Source organism: Lepisma saccharinum, chromosome 26, assembly GCF_977018435.1.
Source record: "Lepisma saccharinum chromosome 26, izLepSacc3.1, whole genome shotgun sequence".
Classification (NCBI taxonomy): domain Eukaryota; kingdom Metazoa; phylum Arthropoda; class Insecta; order Zygentoma; family Lepismatidae; genus Lepisma; species Lepisma saccharinum.
The window spans coordinates 23,247,229-23,268,211 of NC_139254.1; the positions used below are offsets into that span (position 1 = coordinate 23,247,229).

The following is a 20,983-nucleotide window of genomic DNA, read 5'->3' on the forward strand; positions in this document are numbered from 1 at the left end:
TCTGATATGTAATTAAATTAAGTGTAAATTTCGGTAAGACTGCACAAGCACGTCACCACCATTTCACAGGAAATTGTTGACTGACTAACTCTTAAAATAGCTGCAAGAAGTAGCAATTCATTACAACAATAGAAGCTCACACTTACACCATTCCTGCCGCTATACAAGTGTCCATTGTTGAGTTTCAATGAAATGAAATTTTATTATATCCAGATAAAGTATGTTCCACGTTCAAGAAAATTAAAGGATGCGAAAGTGAACATGGTTGCCAAACTTCCTAGCTATTGTCCAATTTCTGGGCCAGGTTATTGAAATTTTCGGGGAGGGCTTTTCTATTTACCCCCCGGGCCACCCCCTGGAGTTTTACGTTGCCTTTCTGCCTCGTTTTTCGAAAATGCCTCCCTTTTCGAAAAACCGCCATGATAATCTAGTTCCTAAAAATTACATGTTCTTGAAAGTTCTTCTAGAACATCTAAGACAATCTTCATGTGGCTTGATTTCGCTGTTTTCCAGGTACCCGCGACAGAAAACAGTTTTACACCACCACAAACCTACCTAAAATATCTAGACAATGCGATGGAAAACCACACGAAGATTGTCTTGAATGCTCTAGAAGGAATTCCAAAAAGACGTATTTTTTAGAAACTGGACTATCATGGCGGATTTTCAAATATGGGGTAGTTTTCGAAAAACGAGGCAGAAGGGCAACGTAAAACGCTCTAAGTATCAGTTTTTTAACATTGTTGAATAAGATTGAAAATTGAAACTTTCTAGCATTTAACTGTTTAATCCATTGTTGTTGCAGATATTCATTTTTTACAGCTCCTGAGAAAGACGCTACATCTTCTTCCAAGCGTAGAGATCTCCAGCGACAATATATTGAAACAGATACTAAATTCACGAATTGTTTGTAAATTCACTCAAAAACTTATATATTTTGTATATTTAGGTCATATCTGTCTGTTGATTAAGATAATCATGGCATGTTCTACTGAACAACCATCAGATTTAGATCTAGATTCCTTGAAACAACGGATCGTGAAGATTCTGTTCGTTTTGGTGCTTAAATATCCCTATCTCGAGCACCAGAGGTAGTGAACCGCATGTGGAAATGACAGTCTTAGTTGGCGAAGTACTTGTGAATCATCATAAATTATCCAGGGTAGAGGGTACATCTTCTCGGTGCGTTTCACGTCTTATTGTCGTTAATATTCAATTCAATACGAATAAAACAAGTAAAAACATGTTTCCAGTAACAACAATTGGTATTTTCTCAACCTGACGAAAACATCAGCTGAGATGTTGCTACATGATTTTTTATATTAGTATTGGTGATATAGGGTATCCTATCATGTGTTTTGTAACTTGTGAGTACTTTCTGTGACCATGACAGTGGAGGGGTATTGGTTTATCTATGATTCAATGTGTACTGCTCACAGAGATTGCATTACAATAAATCAAACTTAATTTATTTTTAGTGTGTCAATTGACATATCATTTCTTTGAAATCATTGTCTCATCTGTGTAATTTATGCATCACAAGAAATAGTAGCTGAAAATACATATTTTGTTGCATATTATGTTATTCCGTGTGTTACTGAGATGTATATAATTTTGGGTAAATTAAAATGCACTTTAGGTTCTGTGTGTCTTGAGATATGTGCAATTCAGAAATGATCCTAAGCTTATGTCTTTCCGAGATTTGGGTTTTTTAGTAGTTTATCTATCCTTGCTTTGCTTTTCGCATATTTGCATACCACGAAATGTTCTCACTTAAGTCTGTAACAAGATCCCTTGCAAAGGTTTCTTCATTCGGCCAGTTCAACCAATTTTATTGCAATTTTGTTATTTCTATCATCGGAATGCCACATGACCTTGAATGATCCAGTTTCGGGAAGATGGATGTCGGTGAAACACATAATTTGTAAATGGATCTTTTTCTCTTTTTCAAACTCTCAATTCGTAGCAGGTAATTGAGGTAACTTGTTTGGAACCCTATTACGCACTAATCAACTTTCTCTTGTTAAGATTCTCTCGACTTTCATAGCAATTTGGAGCGATTAGTCTCAATTACTAAAGTGTGGAGTAAATGTTATTGCATGAAGTTAAACTGTAGACAAAAATAACTTGTGAACACAGAATTCAGTACAAATAAAACAAGCCATCAATGAGAATTACAGTTGTACGTTTATGCGCTGCAAAAATGTCTATACATCAACGAGCATAGAAGTTCTGGAGTGTCTGAATTGGCTTTCTGTCTGATTCAAATTGAAATACGACGTTGTGACTTACTATCAGCCGTAAAGAAACTGCATGATGTACTGACCTAGCTGCAAGTTAGAAGTTCTCTCTCTCAATGCAGGGCTACAGCCACTAGCAGAAATACTAAGGCAAAATTTGGCTTTCACTTTGTCTCAATATTAGATCATCGAAATAGAAGTTTCCTCTCCTCTGTTCCTTCTATAGAGTCTAACTCGTGGCGCAAATGCCCATAAGGGGCAGGGTCTACCTACCGACATGCCTCAGCAGAGATGGATCATCAAAACAGTTACGGGGTGATGTGTGGTCAGCACGACGAACCCAAAATCTTGTTGTAAGTTTTCATGATAGGTTCACGTTACTTATACGTAGCTCCCCAATTTCCTCATGATGGTGGGCGGCTACAGTAGTCATATTCTGACCGAAATCTAATCAGGAAAGTTATTACGCTTCTCTCCAGGACATTCGAACCCGCGTGTGTCCTGTAGCCTGGGCTAAAATAAAGCATGACGCCTAGACGCACGGAACGGTGCGGGACACCTGTTCCTTCTATACTCCTTGCTATAAACACATATTGAGTACTGAATACTTACCTAGACTTCAAGAGTTATATACACTTTATCTTTCTTGCATAACAACGTTAACATTACATTCTGATCTCTTTATTTTTTAATAAGAGAACAACATAAGTAATTGTTAACGCATGATTGCAACATGTTGCAAATTACTTGAAATATGCCATGTTCTAATCTCATGCACTCTTACTTTGAATAGTATGTGTAAATGATCTCGTAAGTTTTGATCTTTACATTGTTGAAATATTGCCCCTGTTGCTGCACTCTCTCTTTGTATCAATTTTCATGAATAAAATATAAATGCTCCTCAAATCCGACACCTCCACGTGACCTCATTTTTCTTAACCAATATCCGTTCAACACCTCTTATCTACTAACCTGTATGCAAACGTCTTGAATATCAGTATTCTTTATACACCGTAAATTTCAAGTAAAAACGCATGAATTTTACCTTGACTTACCCTTATTTCGTCTTTCATCCTTTTCTCTTCTTCTTCCCGTTGTTTAGCAAATTTCCGATAGAGGTCATCCTCTTCCACTCTATGCTTCATCTCCAACTGCGTCTGTTCATCTTTGTCCTGAAATGGAGGAGAAAGATCGTTACTTTCGATGGTAACCATGAATATTGATGGAAGTTCTTATTATATTACAACCTTAATTAATTTTATTATACATATGTACCAAACGATTCACCGTATCATATATAAGTTATTGTTTTGACGGATCGTTAAATACTTGTTTACAGAAGAATTAATCATCTTTCCTCAGACGTAAATATAATAGTTGTTATGAACCGTATTGTTATATAACAACTGATTATTCCAAAGTCAAGTAATTTAAGTTGAACCCCATCAGGTTCGCATTAGATAGATACAGCTGTATTGGCTATAAGATTGATATGCACAGTGGGATCCATGAGCATTACCGTGCAACTTGTCCATGACTATTTTCATTAATTTTTCTCTTACATCCTATGTGTATTAAGCTATGAATTTTTATATATGCTGGTGCAGAAGTTGTCAACAGCTTGTTTTGAGTTTTCAATTAATTCTTGAAGCTCTTATTGGGTCAAATAAAGAGCACGAACATGGTGATGGACAATTTGCACGGTAATACTCATGTACAGCTGCGTCGATCGTTTTTTTTTTTTATTGTGTGTTTGAGAATTTTCATGAAGTAAGTTGTAGACCTTCACAACTTGGCTCAAAACGACAGCAATAAAGTGTCTTTTCCTAAGAAGATTCAATGTAAACTAGTGCATTATGTGGGAGAATAATTCCATGCAACTATTAGAATTATAATACAGTTATTGTTCAGAAAGCCAAAAGCCTACTCCACGTGAGGTCATCATATCATGTTCGTTTTTCTCTCGGGCAGATCCACCTGTAAAATTTCCACCTTTCATTGGCCGAAAGAAACATGCTTTCGAGATTTCAAAGCCATTCTTTCAAGTTCAATTATATCTGTACCGTGACGGTCATGAAACTTCGAAGTTATATATCTTGACATTGAATTTCATTGGTTAGTTTTCTTAAATTATTCACGTTTAAGGTCGCCATATGCGTTCCGCAACACTAATACGTAGTTAGCAAGCACGCCTCGCTGGTTGCACGAGATTGCAGAGGGCGGAAACTGAGACACAGAAGTTCAGCTTGTCCAATGCAGGAAGCGGAACTAAATGCGAAGCCATGTTTGAGAGCAGGGAATGCAATGGCAGTGTTTCCAACCGGCTGCGAAAGTTCCTCTATATAGCTACTTTCAAGTAGGGTCACCCGTTAGAAAAACCGGAACAAGAACTAGACCAGACATTTCGAGAATTGTCGAAACGAGATCCAGAAGAATACGCACAACTGTACAATCGAGTAAAAACCAAGGTTTACGGTCCGGTGGTGTGTCTTCTCACCTATCAAAACACCTTTAGTATGTAGTTTTACTTTACTTTAAATGTTTTGGGAAAGGTTGGGGAGTTAGGTTTCCGTGTTTCGGAACGCTAGGTGTTGTCACCGGCAATGAAAATAGGACACATAAATCTTACAATGCACTTCACTGCAATGCGTTTTGTCTGTTGCATAACTCTTCGGCGATGAGCGTGCTTCAATAGTACTTCAATAGCAAGTTCGTCGCTCTCCGTAAAGTTGGGCAACACACATAACACATTGCAGAAAAAGAAAGGTGACGTTCCACGTGCATGTATCATTGTGCCATGAAGGCACATCTAGAGGATCTCGGCAAATTTTGTAGGAGATGTGATCAGCACCACGCTCCGATCGCCTTTACCGCCTCACCCCCCAGGTACCCGATTTATTTCAGGCTGGGCGAACCCCAGAGGCGTTTTATGCGATAACAAGGCCTGAAATCGAAACCGGGTCTCCCGCGTGACAATCACACGCGTTACCGATTAGACCACCACGTATTGCAGTGAAGTGTATATTTCAGGATCTATGCGACCCCCTTTTATTGCCAGTGATTGTACGTGATAACGCAAACGCAGTTATGGTGAAGAAAATGTGGAAGGAGGGGCTACTAAAAATATTGTCACACAAGAAGTGAGGGCAACATATAGGAACAAATTTCAATTTTTGTGTTAAATAACAATAGGTGTGGACCTGAAATATGAATTGTGAAAAATGGTAACATTTTATTCTTTATTCATTTCTTACAAGGTCAAGTCTAACATCTATTTTTATCATAAAATGTATGAGGTGTCTAAACTTTACAATTTATTCAATGCGAACATTCGTACACCGAGAAATAACATTGAAAAAAAAGTAATACCGTCTTTTGCAGTATACCGCGAAAATAACAGTGAATTACAGTACAAAATTGCATAGATTTTAAGGCGAAAATAAAACGAAAAGGTCACTAGTTGTTTAACTCCAAAAGGTGGAGTTGTATCGGTTTGGGGGAAAAATCCTTGCTCCATAAAAAATGTGAGTGGCCTTGAGTATGAGGTATTTTTCGTCTCCTGAAGTAAATTTTAGCAAAGAAACGAAATACAATTTTGAGAACAACAGGGGCCAACAAGTACCTTGAAAATTACGAAGGTACCTAAAAAGCAACATTTGTCAAGCGATGTTCTATGCAAATGCTATCGAAAACGATTTTGACTAATTTTCAGAAATAAACCCACTCATACACCCAATCCCCCTTAAATACAGTCACTTGTGCTTGAAAATCTTACCCGCCTTTCTTGTATAGGAATTTTGAAGGTTTTGGGGACGTGCAATTTTTCATCGTAAGCAAGAAAGCGCAGTCCCCCGCAAACACCCTCGATCATACGCCACTGCATCTACCAGTGATCAACGACCGGACAGTTGACCTAGGTCATTGCCGAACCTTAGTGACCAAATGCTACGTGCCGCCTCTTACGGCTTTTGGTCGTGACCGTGGAAAATAAATTCCCGTCCCACACCCAGAGATTTCAACTGAAAAAAAAATAGACACCAAACCAGTACGGCCAACTTGCCAGCACAGCAGTGGGCTGATGCACAAAAAATTCCTGCACATAAACATTGTTGCTGTTAGTTTTGAATTAGCAACTAGTTTTAAGAAATAAAATACAGAAATCTACTTACGAATTGGTATATTACACTATATCCCATAATACATAATTAGAACAGTAACAGTGATAATGAAATGTCTTTCTTCTTATCAAAGATTTTTTTATCATTAATACAACTTAATTGTGAATGTTATAAAAAGATGACAGTCACAAGATTCATCGAAATAAAATTTCAGTCGCCGTATATATCAGAATAGAACAAATGGGACCCGGCATCCCTTTCAGCGAGAAATACAAACTCTACCGGGATTCGAAGCCTTGCCCATTGCCCTCTCCTTAAACTGCTTCCTCAGAATAGTTAAGAAAGAAAGTATATATATTTTCTATGGACCATTTGGAAGCAATAGTTTGTTGTAAAATCGCTTCACAAGATAGAATGGGAAACAAACTCTATGAAATTTTCACGAAATGAATTTATTAAAGTTGCACATTAAAAATGTCAGAGAACTTCGAAGGAAAACAACTGATATCCAGTAACTTTTAACAGCAATATTCTGTTAATATAGTTAATAATGTGCTTAGGGCATAAACTTGAAATCAACCATCTTGTTCTTTCGAATTTCTTTCTTACAAAGTTTAGACATACATGTGTCTAAAACTGAACTAAACAAAAATTGTACAAGCTTCCTCAAATCAAAGTATTCTGTCTACTTGATTCCATGATAATCAGTGCTCATGAGGCAAAAGGCCTCCCACAGGATGTTTTCTCGGGGGGGGGGGGGGGGAGGAGGCAGCAGTGTTAAAGTGGGAGGACGTGGGGTGATGCTTTTCCCCCAGTTAGTAAATTATCATAAAGCATCATATATTAGAGACCACTTAATCTGCTGTCTTTCATAGCACTCCTCGTCCATGTATTCATGTTACAATTCCACCATTCGAGCTGTCTTTCCAGATATCTCGGAAGGGGAGGCAAGTGCCCTGTCCCCCCCCCCCCCTCTGCGGACGTCCTTGATGAGCCAAGATGCTTTTGAAACACTGTGACACTTAATCAAATTGAAACTGTAACGACTGGGGGGGGGGTGGCTATAAATCGTGTTATTGATACTTGCATCACCAATTCAACTTTTTATTTGCATTATGATTCGACGGCTCCTAAACGATGAGGTAACACACATATCAATCTACCAGGAGACAGCAGACTTCCTTACCATACCGGCATTCTTATCTTCCAACCGCTTGGCGGCGCTCAAGTTCCGCATTGCCTCTGCAAGTGGAAGAGTCTAAAACTTGCGACGCCTTACATGAACCATTTGTACTTTCATTCCCTTCATGAGTTTGGACTATGAACCTGGCAGGAACTGAGAATAGACAATAGACAGTCTATTGATGCGAGAATTGAATGTCAATTCGTGCCAAACGATTTATTTCTGCTAGCAGGTGAAAGAGTTGACGCAGGTGCAAGTTACTGCACATGCTACAATATACCAACAGTTTTGTCACTATCGCAGTGACAATCGAGGCAGAAAAGTGACTTATTTACGCCAGTATTTGATATGCTCTTTTTATATTGTGAAACATCACGCTTTAAGGCACAGCCATTCATAATAATCAGGCAAGTTTGTTATCTTATCATTATAATGATATACGAGGGGCGTTCAGTATGCTCTAATACTCGCCCCCTTCCTCCTCATGTAGAATCATAATTTTAACATGTGTAGAAAGTAAACATCTTGTGATGACTTTATGCCGAAATGCAAGATGTTTTACCATGTACTTTTCTCTTGGCCGGTGTTGGCAGTAGAACATCTGTAAGATCGTGGTGAAAATGGAAAATAGTTAGGTTCGTGCTGTCCTCAAATACTTGAAATTGAAAAACCTACAGCCAAAGGATATTCATGAGGACTTGGTACAAACAATAGGACAGTTTGCTCCATCATATCCTACCGTTGCGAGATGGTGCCGCGAGTTCAGCTATGGCCGACAGTCATGCGAAGATGCCCATGCAGGTGGGCCACCAGTAACAGTGACCACCGAGGAAAACATTGAGAAGATCCTTGGCATGGTTATGGCAGACGGACGAGTCACCATCAGGTATTTAGCAGAGAGTACAGGGTTGTCAACCGGCACAGTCCATAACATCTTAACCGATCATTTGTGTAAGAAGAAAGTTTCGGCACGATGGGTCCCACGAAACCTGAATGTTGATCAGAAAAGAAGCAGAGTGACATGTTCAAGGCAACTTTTGGACAGATCCAGAGGACTTTTTGGCAAGATTTGTGACGGTGGACGAAACCCCGAATCCAAACAAAGCTTCATGCAATGGAAGCACACCAGCTCCCCAACCTGGAAGAAATTTCATGTTCAACAGTCAGCCAGAAAGGTTATGGCAACTGTATTCTGGGATGCCAAGGGGATACTGCTGTTGGATTATTTTGAACATGGAACCACCATTACGGACCAGTATTATGCTGACCTTATGCCAAAATTGCGAGCTGCAATAAAGAGCAAGAGACGAGGAATGTTGACACGCGGAGTGTTGCTGCAGCAGGACAATGCTTCCGTTCACAAGTCCGGTGTTCCCATGGCTGCAATTCATACAGCTGGAGTTGAATTGATGCCTGATCCACCCTATTCATCTGACCTAGTCCCAAGTGACTTCCACTTGTTTCCACATTTGAAGCAGCATCTCCGTGCGCAGGTTTTTCGGGATGACAATGTCGTCATGGATGCTGTGAATGCATGGTTGCGGGAGCAAGAGGACATCTTCTTCCAACATGGTATAGAAGCTTTGGAGCGGCGCTGGACAAAGTGCATCGAAAGAGCAGGGGACTATGTTGAAAAATAACCATGTTTTCATTTCTGTTATATTTTGTTTTCTTGGTGAGTATTAGAGCATACTGAACGCCCCATGTATATACACAGTGGGGTGAGCGAAGTGAGTGACCGCCCGGGGCCTCACACCTGAAGGGGCCTCGCATCACATGGAGTTGATACGAGAAATGTAAAATAGAAGTGAGGAAAAGATAGAAAAGGCTAGTTTTTGTGCCAATAAAATTAAAACATTCGTTTTTTTATCTGGCATTAAATTCTAGTTAAATTTTGAACGAATAAGTGAAATCAGGGGCGTAACATACAGGCGGGCGTAAGCCTAAGGGGCCCGATAAATAATAAATTATTGTCGTATTTCTCATGTGAAACATTTACGCAAAAATTCACGATAACTTGCTAGGACATTTTTACCCATTAATCATTTTATTGAATAAAAAGCACTTAATTGTCTTGTCTTTTCTTCTTTCACTTGACCTTGCACTCTAGATTTTAATATGTCAACAATAAAGCACTTCCAACTGCCACGAAGCAAGTGTGAAATACAACTCAAGGAGGGTATGGATAATATTAATTCTTCTTCCCTTCCTACAGCTTCAGATTAGGGATGGCCGAACGGATCCGAATCCGAAAGTTCCGGATCCGGATCAGAGAGTTTCGTATCTCAATCCCATTATAATATTACCACACCTTAAAAGGTATTATGATCTTCGATTACAAAGAAATTTTTCATTAGTTAGTCCTACAAGATTTTTTTCAAGTGCTGTTCCTAAATTACTTTCCTACGCATCGGCTAACACACTCGTGCACAAAAATAATCTTACTTGTTTAACATAAAATGTCAGAGGTGATTATGTAAATGTCATTGAAACGAATATGTATTCATTCGAATGTATTGAAAATGGAAACACATAAATGTGAGACATTCCATTCCAGGATGAAACCTTTAACACATTTAAAAAGATAGAAATGTTATACAAAAATTATACAATTGTTCTACAGTGACAGTTTTAGAAATTAAAATAAAACATTATAATATATGCAGTGTTAAATAATTACAAAGTGTAAGACTAACATAAGTATATTAATTACAAATCGCGCACGCACACACACACACACACACTATATATGTATATTAGCAGGTAACAATATGTTGTAAACACATTCTTACTTTCCAAAGAAGCGGTGATGTGGGATGGATCCAGATCTGGATCCGAAAATTCCGGATCCGAAAAATTTTAGGATCCGGATCCTTCCGGAACCAACCGGATCCGGATCTGGCCATCCCTACTTTAGATTTCAGCTCTCGGATAACAGAGAAGGACATTTTGAGGGTGAGTGAAATTATTAAATATAATTTTCGTCAGTAATTTATTATTATTTAAATTTGATAAATTTCTGACGTATCCCTGAAGGTTTTGAATCGAGATTGAGATTTCAAACTAAAAGAACGGATTGGTCCTCGCGATATGTAGCTACGCCACTGTCTATACACACTACACAGTTCTCAAAATCCATAAACAAGCCTCGTCTTTCTTCCCGGAATGCGTACATTTACCTTTTTTCTTTCTTTACAAAAAAACGAGGCATGTTGAACGATCTGGATGCACCAAATCCGTATAAAACATACCAATCAGCAGGAAGTTCCTTGTAAGCGCTGGGATAACACAGCCCCACAATCGCTTTGTTGACAACCTGATCACAACTCGAACAGGTGGTCGCATTCGACCGTAGGGCACATGTCGAGAAGGAAGTCGACCATTTCCAAACACCCGTCGGTAACAAACGAAGCGCATTTGATAACTTGATCCCGTTTTTTCGTGGAATCACAAGTTTTAGTAGCCGGAAATGCAATGCACCGCTGCATCCGAACGAGTAAAGTTCATTACCTTCTCTTTATGCATTTCTCATTTTGTTGTTGCAATATATGGCTTATGGTTGGATGATCTACCATCAATTCTTAATAGCACTACGGGGTGCTTCAAAATTAACGCAACCCAAAATTTGAGCGAAAGCCGTTAGGGATATCTCGTTTCTGATGTAATAAAGCCTCATCTGTAGATATTTTCAAAATGTTTTGGTTTTCAAGGTGCATATTGATAGCAAGGGAACAGGGGCGGGGGGAATACATTCACTGTTATTAACGGTCTATAAATTATTAACATTTTACTATCAGTGGGCTGCTGGAAGTTGAACCCCTACCACTATTGCTCTACTATGGGTACTCGCCATTAACTGTCACGTTTAATGGCGGCGATTTTGGGGGACTTGGGGGCAGTTGCCCCTCAACGTTTTGCCACATTTGCCCCCGCACTACCAAGAAAAAGTTAACCGTCTTTGCCCCCCCAGTTTTAGCACACAATCACCGCTATTGCTCACGTTAATTCACAATTTATTAGTTTCAGACGTTTTTAGCGATGAATTCCTAATTTTCTGATGTCCAAGAGTAAGAGACTATCATTATTTACTCTTATCTGATGATTTGTTGTTTTAAACATCAAAGAAGGGGCAATCGACATTTACTGTCACGGTGATTGATGCTCTATTGTTTGAGACTGTATCTCTCCATAGTACACCTATGTTTCTATAACGATGGCACAATCGCTTAAAGCTTTTTTGCAAAATAAAATGTTCTAAGCTCACTGTGCGATCAGATAGGCTCAACAGTATAGAAGCTACAGTTTAAATGGTCTGTAATTGAGAATGGGGCCAAGCGTGTCGCGCCTAGTGCTTGCAGCGCTCGCAGTGGTAGGTTATGAACACAAAACAGAAAGCAAGGCGAATGCCTCATCCGGAATTTCTGAACCTCGGAGATTGCTTTCTCTTCTTCCGTGGTACGAGGAGAAATTTTCTCTGGAAGTGTCACCCGAGCTTCAAGGCTTCAATTCGTGGTCTTACACGAGAGTGGCATTCCCTTCTCGACTTGTCATCTGTAGCAATGTAAATGCCAGTAGAGTACGCAGGATTTTATCAAAGGGGGGTTATTTCTAAAACTTTCTCCAAATTCACATTACCATTGTTTTATTATACTTTAATTAAATAATAATAATACTTATAATTAATTAATTAGCTGAATTACTACTAATGATACTACTAATACCATTACTACTATTAAGTAGTAGAGATCTACATAAATATAGTATTTATGAAAGCAATAGAACGAAATTACTTTCTAGTCATTCGATTTTTATCAAAAATTCTGGGAGCATATTTTTTGTTTCTTTGTTACGAAATAATTGTCTGGTCAACGAGGTGAGACATTTTAAGTGTGAAGAAATCCATAAAAACAAGAAAATATATTAAAATAAATTGAAATAATCAAAGTATGGAACTCATCCAAGGAGCTGCGGGGGTCTGACAACCACGCGGGAGATCCGGGTTCGATTCCCGAAATTGGTTGGAATTTTTCCGGCTTCTTCCCCGCATAAATGTCCCAGATAATTCACATCTGGATTGTCTCGCTGTTCTTACCAACAAAACATTTTGCAATAGTTCAGCTTATTGTCGTTTGAATAATTGTCTAGTCAACAAGGTGAGGCATTTTAAAGAGAGACATTCAAACGTGCTACGGTAAACAATGGGAAGGCGGACTGGTGACTGTATTCTTGTTCGCTTAGCCTTTGTCTATACATTAGCCGCTTACAACAAACCAAGAACTTTCTTTAGTTAATTCTCATTGTTCACACAAAAAATACATGTTCATTGAACACTGGCGTACGTAGAGGAGTGGCTAATGATGTTACAGCCCCTACCGAAATTTTGAGAAAATCAATTTTCAAATAAAAATCCGTTGAGAACTTAAAAAAAATCAAAATGTGTAAATGCGAAACCTCTTTTAAAGTGAGTCCCGATTACCATTTTTGTCTTTGAATAATACAATTTTAATCGACTGAAAAGCTCGAAAAATACGAAATATTTTATTATGCATACTGCCCTCCAAAACGAAGCCACGTGCTATCCACATTTACTATTCCAGCCCCTCCCGAAAATGTTTTGAACATTGTTGCACCTCAGATACAAAGCAACGTTTTTCTCTTTTAAATCATAGTTGCCCTCATACTTTATTTTCAAGAATTCGTATATATTTTCAAGGCATCACTCTGAAAGACGCGTGTGTTTGAAATGCTGTGCTATTCTCCATGCTGCATGGAAATAATAATTCAATAATAATAATTATTATTATTTGTAGTAGAAGTAGTAATAGTAATAGTATTGTCCCACATCTTTGACTGTGATAAATTGGCCATTTAATTTTTTTCCACAGAATTTTTCATAATATTTCACAAGCTCGAGGGGGGATTAAACCCTGTAACCCCCCTTTGCGTACGCCACTGGTAAATGCAACCAGTGTGGCTGCGGGATGAGAACTCCAGTCACTGTCTTCTCACCACAAAACTCGATTCAGACCGGATTTCAATTCATTGGGCCGAGGGGGTGGCAACTGCCCGAGGACCGGCGCTTCAGGGGACCCAGCCCCCAGATAAAAATAATTATTTGCTTATAGTCCAGGCAAATTAGAAAAAAGAATGGAAAAAATTCAAACAGAGATAAAAATTGGTAGATATCACCAGTATGGTATTTCAAACAACATACTAAAAGTCCCCGACAATCCGAGTTGTGCTCTGTCCGCCATATTGGAAAATGGCGGATGAACGGTGACGTTTGATCATAATTGCTTTATTAACTAAAAATGGTGAAGGCTGAGCCGAAAATGTGTTCAGACATAAATTAAAGAAAATAAAATTTCCAATAACTGTAAGAAGATACATTTTTGTGATTTAACCTACCATTTCACTGTTAATAATATATGTAATGTCTTTAAGGGTGCTGCCCGTTGTGGAACTTCGATGTAATGGATCTGATCTTCAGAAAACAAACTGAATAACCTTTTTGGCAAGGCAACAATGGATATAACCCAATACTGAATTATTTGTGAACAAACGTTGAGTGAAGGTGACACTGTGGTTGTGATAAAAGGCTTAAATGCTATAAAGAGGAGCAGTTTACTTCAAAAGGATGGAATATTTGAGAAATTGGAAAATGAGACGAATGTGAGATTACATATTAAGTGCCGTAAAGACTATACTCGTGAGAGTAGTATTACTGCTGCAAGTAATTGTTCACCACAAATACTCCTTCGATCAGCAGTACATATATTTCACTTCAAATGTGAATGCTTGTCTTGCAGTGAAGTTTGTGATTTTCAAGCAGAAATGAAAAACAAAAATGTGAACAGACGAGTTAAAATACTTGAAGTTCGATCCTTAGCATTCAAGGAGCAAATCATTTAAGCTGCCATCAAGAGGAACGATGATTGGGGAAGGACAGTGCTTGATCGAATGCATACCGTTATTGATCTAGTTGCAGTTGAGGCTAGGTATCACCATCCTTGTTTCACTAAATTTTACACATCTTCACCTACATCAGGAAAACGTGGTAGGCCTGAAGATGAGTGTATTTCTATAGCATTTCTGCAGTTATGCTGCTACCTTGATAATGATAACGACGAGTGTCAGTACTCGATGAATGAACTTATGACGAAGATGAAGGAATATCTTCCACAAGATACTGATGTCTCAGAAAAATCTCTTAGGAAACGTCTATGTGATCACTATGGAGAAGACATGATAATAAAACACGTAAAGGGCAAACCACTACAGTATGTTTCCGTGATACAGGATATAAAATATTATCCAAAAGTTGGTACACACAGGAAGAAGAAGATCCAAAGAACGAAAGACTTAGAATTGTTAGAACTGCTGCCGCAATAATTCGGGAAGATATACGATCTGAAACATATGCTAAAGATATGTATCCAAATCCACATTAATGCTTGAAGACAGCTGATGATATGGTTCCAGAGACATTAAGAGTCTTTACAGAGGGTGTGATTATGAAACGAATAAAAGGAAATGAAGACTCCATCAAAAGAAAATGTGCGTGTATTGAGCATGCTATTATATCAGAAGTAAGACCACGGTCATTCAATTCAATGATTCTGATTGGACTTGCAGTTCATCTACATAGACATTTTATTTCAAGAAATATTATTGATATGTTATCAAGCATGGGTTTATGTGCATCCTACAATGAAGCCATATTGTATCTTAGTTCTGCAATGTTAAGTGATGAGGAAATTGTTGTTGACAAGGAATTATTGAATCAGTTTGTTTTTGATAATGCAGACGTCAATGTTCGGACCTTGGACAGACTAGGAACTTTCCACAATACGGGGAGCATTATGTGCACTACTCCTGCAAGATCTGTTCATCCCAGAAAATAAATTGTTCGATTGAAGAAGCAACCACCAGAATGTTACCTTGCCAAATTTGGTAATGTTCCATTACGCACATACGTTGTGCCTGCTGTCCGTGGCCTGCAGAAAATCAAGATTAAAGAAATTGAATACACCAAACAGGTAGCACCATCAGTGCATGTTGCATCACTTCATGATTTTGTATAGATGTGTGGAAATCATCTTACCTTGTCACCAAGTCCAAGTTGGAGTATTTATATGGAGCTTGCCACTGAAGGTAGCAAGGAATATCACATTTCTGAAATAAGTACATTACCATTTACAAAGCTGCTGCCGACAAGTCCAGATGTCATATACTCATCCCTTATGTTCGCAGTTGAAGAATACATGAAACATGGTCAAAAGACATGTATTGTTACTTTCGACCAACCTCTATATCTGAATGCCTCTGAAATTGTTGCGGCTTCTCTAGACAACGGAGATATGTCGTCAGTTGTCCTTCGTCTAGGTGGATTCCACATGCTTATGTCGTACAAGGGAGTGATAGGATACATGATGATGAGAAGCGGATTGGAAGAAGCTTGGTCAGTAATATATATTATTCGTTACAAGTCGCGAAATAAAAGTGTAAAACTTCAATTAACACCAGGAAAATTTGATTACAAAATAATGGGAAAAGTTTCCACAGAGTTAAATTTATTTTTTACATTATTGGATTATATTGGTTAAATTTATTTTTAACATTATTAGATAGGTTGGTTAAATCACAAAAATGTATCTTCTTACAGTTATTGGAAATTTTATTTTCTTTAATTTATGTCTGAACACATTTTCGGTTCAACCTTCACCATTTTTAGTTAATAAAGCAATTATGATCAAACGTCACCGTTCATCCGCCATTTTCCAATATGGCGGACAGAGCACAACTCGGATTGTCGGGGACTTTTAGTATGTTGTTTGAAATACCATACTGGTGATATCTACCAATTTTTATCTCTGTTGGAATTTTTTCCATTCTTTGATGACATTTTGCCTACTTTTACTGGACTATTACTGAAGTTTATAGGACGCTGGTGATAATCTGATCTGCATTCGTAGATTATTTTGGCAGACTTACGGAAATCATATTCTAAACAAATTAGGCTACTACATGAAAATCGTGTTCAAATATTTGTGTAAAAATATGCATTGTTCGTTTACTTACAGAATAAAATCATGTGAAAATATTTTTATTTGTATGAATCAATGTATATTCACTACAGCATCAAAATCCAATGAAAAAAACCAACAGAATTATGTTATTGGATATGATTAAATACTATTTTTAGTTAAAGTAACAATTTGACATTGAACACACCAGGTTTTGTAATTAAGTACAATGGACGTTGCACCGGAAGTACATCAGAACTGATATAAAACAATAATTTTGAAACTTTTATTAACCTCACATGTCTCAGTTTTAACCTTCAATTGCTCGTAGATAATAATACGAAATATATATGTTAATCGAATGTAATAATCTTCATATTATTATTATGTAGAACACATGTACTTGAGATTAAGGAATAAAAATTTGATAAATTTTTATTACAGACCCCGTTAATATTGTATGACCAGGCCCCCGCACCCACCTAGAACCGCCCCTGCGCTGCTCCAGTGAATGATATTCGGACTTCGGAGAACAACTTCCCCCACAAGTCATTGCGCTATATTTAGGGCAATCAGATCAGATCCTGAGTGGAAAACATGGCGGGTAAGCATTGGGCATATGGTCTTTGCTGAAGTGATTCGACTGCAGAGGCGTCTCGTGAACGCATGCGGAGCATGCTGCGCATGCGTTCACCAGACGCCTCTGGATTCGAGGTATGATTCTCGTGATCATATGAGAAATGTGTGCTTTTATACCTTTTTCGGAACCCTACAGAAACCGTGAAAAGCGTGTAAAGCGGTGAAATGCAAATTTTCTCGCTGTAAGGCTTCTCATACGATATCCGTAACACACGCGAATCTGGATTTATTCCCAGGGTGCACTGCGCGATGACGTCAAGTTGAATATCGTCCATTCCAAACAATCTGATTGTATTCTATCTCTTGATCTTATTTCACTCAGCGAGGATGAGGATGAATAATGAATTGATGAGCAACAGACCAGGGTCTGATATCGCTTATAGATGGGAGCAGCATCACGCTCCAGCCGCCAGTAAGAGAAAAACCATCTGACGCTGTCGAATTTTCAACCGCAAGAAAGTGGAGGTAGATTGGGCGACATATCCCTGACGAATGGTCCTGCTATAAAAGTTTATTGACCATTACGGGAGAATGGGTGAAGCCGATGCCTTCTTGTAACTAGGCCTTTGCAGAGACTCTTTGTGCAACGTCACCAATAGTAGGTTACTGATCGTAACACTATATCATAATTTTGAAATTATTACATGTTATTTCACGCACACTAGAAACAGAATATCGAACTAAGACAAATTGCCTCCTATTCAACACACATCTGCGACTGCAATGTAGATATCGTGTTGCGATCCATAACCTACCAATGATGGCGCTGAATGCAAACTAAGTCTTCTGCTTCTTCATTACAAGCATTGCGTGTAATGTAACTGAGATCGGAACAAATGCAACGTGTCATCCCGAGTCGAATCCAAAGCTCTTAACTGCAAACAGCGTAATAGAAACCTCAAATTCCTCAAAATACTCTCGGGGTAGCCACCGTGAAACTGTCTTACTATGAACAATAATTTACAGCAGAGCAAGAATAGCACATACAGATCGTGCTAAAGCAAGATAGGAGGAGAATGAGATACAGAAGTACAGAAAAGGAAGAAGAAAAAATTTGAAAAGATAAAATTGAAAAGAAGATAAGAGAGAGAGCTATAGAAACAGAGGGTTAAAGAAATAGAGTGAGAAGAAGAGAGGTAAAGAAGAAAAAGAGAGAGATAGTAAAGAAGAAAAAGAGAGAAATAGTAGAGAAGAAAAAGAGAGATAGTAAAGAAGAAAAAGAGAGATAGTAAAGAAGAAATATATATATATATAAGAAGAAAAAGAGAGAGATAGTAAAGAAGAAAAAGAGAGAAATAGTAGAGAAGAAAAAGAGAGATAGTAAAGAAGAAATAGAGAGTGATAGTAAAGAATAAAAAGAGAGAGAGAGATAGTAAAGAAGAAAAAGAGAGAGATAGTAAAGAAGAAAGAGAGAGAGATATTAAAGAAGAGAAAGAGAGAGAGAGAGTAAAGAAGAAAAAGAGAGATAGTAAAGAAGAAATAGAGAGTGATAGTAAAGAAGAAAAAGAGAGAGATAGTAAAGAAGAAAAAGAGAGATAGTAAAGAAAAGAAAAGAGAGAAATAGTAGAGAAGAAAAAGAGAGATAGTAAGGAAGAAAAAGAGAGATAGTAAGGAAGAAAAAGAGAGATAGTAAAGAAGAAATAGAGAGTGATAGTAAAGAATAAAAAGAGAGAGAGAGATAGTAAAGAAGAAAAAGAGAGAGATATTAAAGATCAAAAAGAGAGAGAGATAGTAAAGAATAAAAAGAGAGAGATAGTAAAGAAGAGAAAGAGAGGGATAGTAAAGAAGAAAAAGAGAGATAGTAAAGAAGAAAGAGAGAGAGATATATATAAGAAGAAAGAGAGAGAGATATATATAAGAAGAAAGAAGAAGAGGAAATAGAAACAATTAAAGAGGGCATCATAGTCCCAATTCTTATAGAGGGAGATTTCCATGGGGTCTCCCTTATCACAAAACTTGCGTTCTGACGTCACTGTGGAGTACTATTATTGTTAAGCTAAATGCGTAAGTTGTTTGGTTAGGCTTGTTAGGTTGTACTCTTAGCATAAAGTGTATTTATGCTAAGAGAACCAAACCTAACAACGTAAGCATTCCTCGTCTGACGTCAGAACGCAAGGTTGTCCTCGCGTTGTGCGAAAAGGGAGACCCATTTATATGCTCGTACGCGTCGCTCTACAAGAGCCTGTGTAACGTAAGTGGAGGTTCTCAGCTCACCCTCTGCGTAAAATTTCGCTAGTGTGCAAAGGACTTTAGGAGTCATGATCACAGAAACAGACCTCATCCTCTATCGGTGCCACTGAATGTACTCCATAACAAAAATATGGAATCGAACCTACGACTGTTAACACCGGAGCTCAATCGATAATCATTGTGCCAGAAAAGTGAAACTGCTTAATTTCGGACGTATTGTCAGATTGTTCCTTTTATCCGCAGCTGATGGACCGATCGCCGTGTCGTGTTGGTTGTGTTAATCGCCGATCGCAGCGAAAGGGTGGGTTTTCCGCTTGCCTCGCGGAGGGCGGATCAGGAAGGTAGACAGGATGTCCGGTGAACGCTTCAATGACACACATTAGCCTCGCCCTTTGCAGGTCCACATTCCATGACGGTAGAAATGGATTGGTAAGGGAACAAGGTACTATAACTCCCACATTATCTATTTTTTAAAAAAAAGTTATTTTGCCTGCGTTTACGGCATTTTATCCAGAAACATAAGATTATCATGTATGCGAATCCGAATCAAGAACATTTTTTTTACTGAATTTCAAATGTTGCCATCCTCAAGATATTTTTTTCTCTATGTGCCCTCAAAATTCCCCACAAAAATCAGTGTTTCTATCACAGCTTAAATGTCCCTAAAAACGACACAGTGTGGAAACCACAGTTCCACGTAGCATAAAGCAGAAATTCTAGAATTATGTCAGAGTTTATTTTAATATTTTCCTTGCTCTAATCATCATCATTAATTTACTTTTACATGTTTATGTATGTTTTCAGTAAAAATGGACTTTGATAGGCGGAACCTAAGTATATCGAAATTATTAGTTTCTCTTCATCTGGTTGTCAGTTTTTAATCATGTTTAATTGCTATTGATATCATAATTCTCATGTATTTACACTCAAGTTTTTTTCCTACTTAAAACGCTGCACTGAATTTCTATTTTTTTTAACATAAAAAACATATAATTTCAAATAGTGATACTATTTAATCAAATATAACATATTAACTGATACTGAATGCATTTTTGCTTCGAGTATGTTTTCAGTGATCTGTGACATTTTTAAGTGCTGAAATTGCACTATTTTCCCAAGGTTCTTTTTAAACATTTCATTGCCCTTGTGTCGGACAACAGATGCACCAAGCGAGATCATTTATGATGCATTAAGAAATGTGTTCCCTTCCGACACAACTCGACAATAACATGCATTCACAGTAGAAAAATTTCCAAGAGCACAGAACAACTTAATTAACCAGTATAGTACGTCTGTGTTAGTCACGACCATCAACGCAAGTGCGCATGCGCAAACAACAGGGCAAGTCCAGTGGCAAAATAGGAGTGACAGCTGAAAGCGCAACGCGAGAATGGACCATATTAGTGTGACGTCACGCTGCAACATTGAGTCCAAACAAATTTCTCACTTGGTTATACCCTATGAGATAGCATTAGTTTTTCCATTGCAAGGGGTGAATTTAAGAATTCTGACCGCAGTTATTAAACAAAAGCGTGATGTGTATCGTACATCAATGCAAATATGAGATTTCGGAGAATACGTCGATAT

The 20,983-nt window shown here is 38.0% G+C and overlaps 1 protein-coding gene across 1 annotated transcript in view; it reads right to left on the reverse strand.

Moving 5' to 3' along the window:
• Positions 1-20,983, reverse strand: part of Hil (peptidase hillarin) — a 157,919-nt gene that overhangs the window by 60,745 nt on the left and 76,191 nt on the right. The window contains exon 2 of the mRNA XM_083112399.1: positions 3,296-3,412. Within this exon, the coding sequence (XP_082968525.1) occupies positions 3,296-3,412 (117 nt within the window). The remainder of the gene's footprint in view (positions 1-3,295; positions 3,413-20,983) is intronic.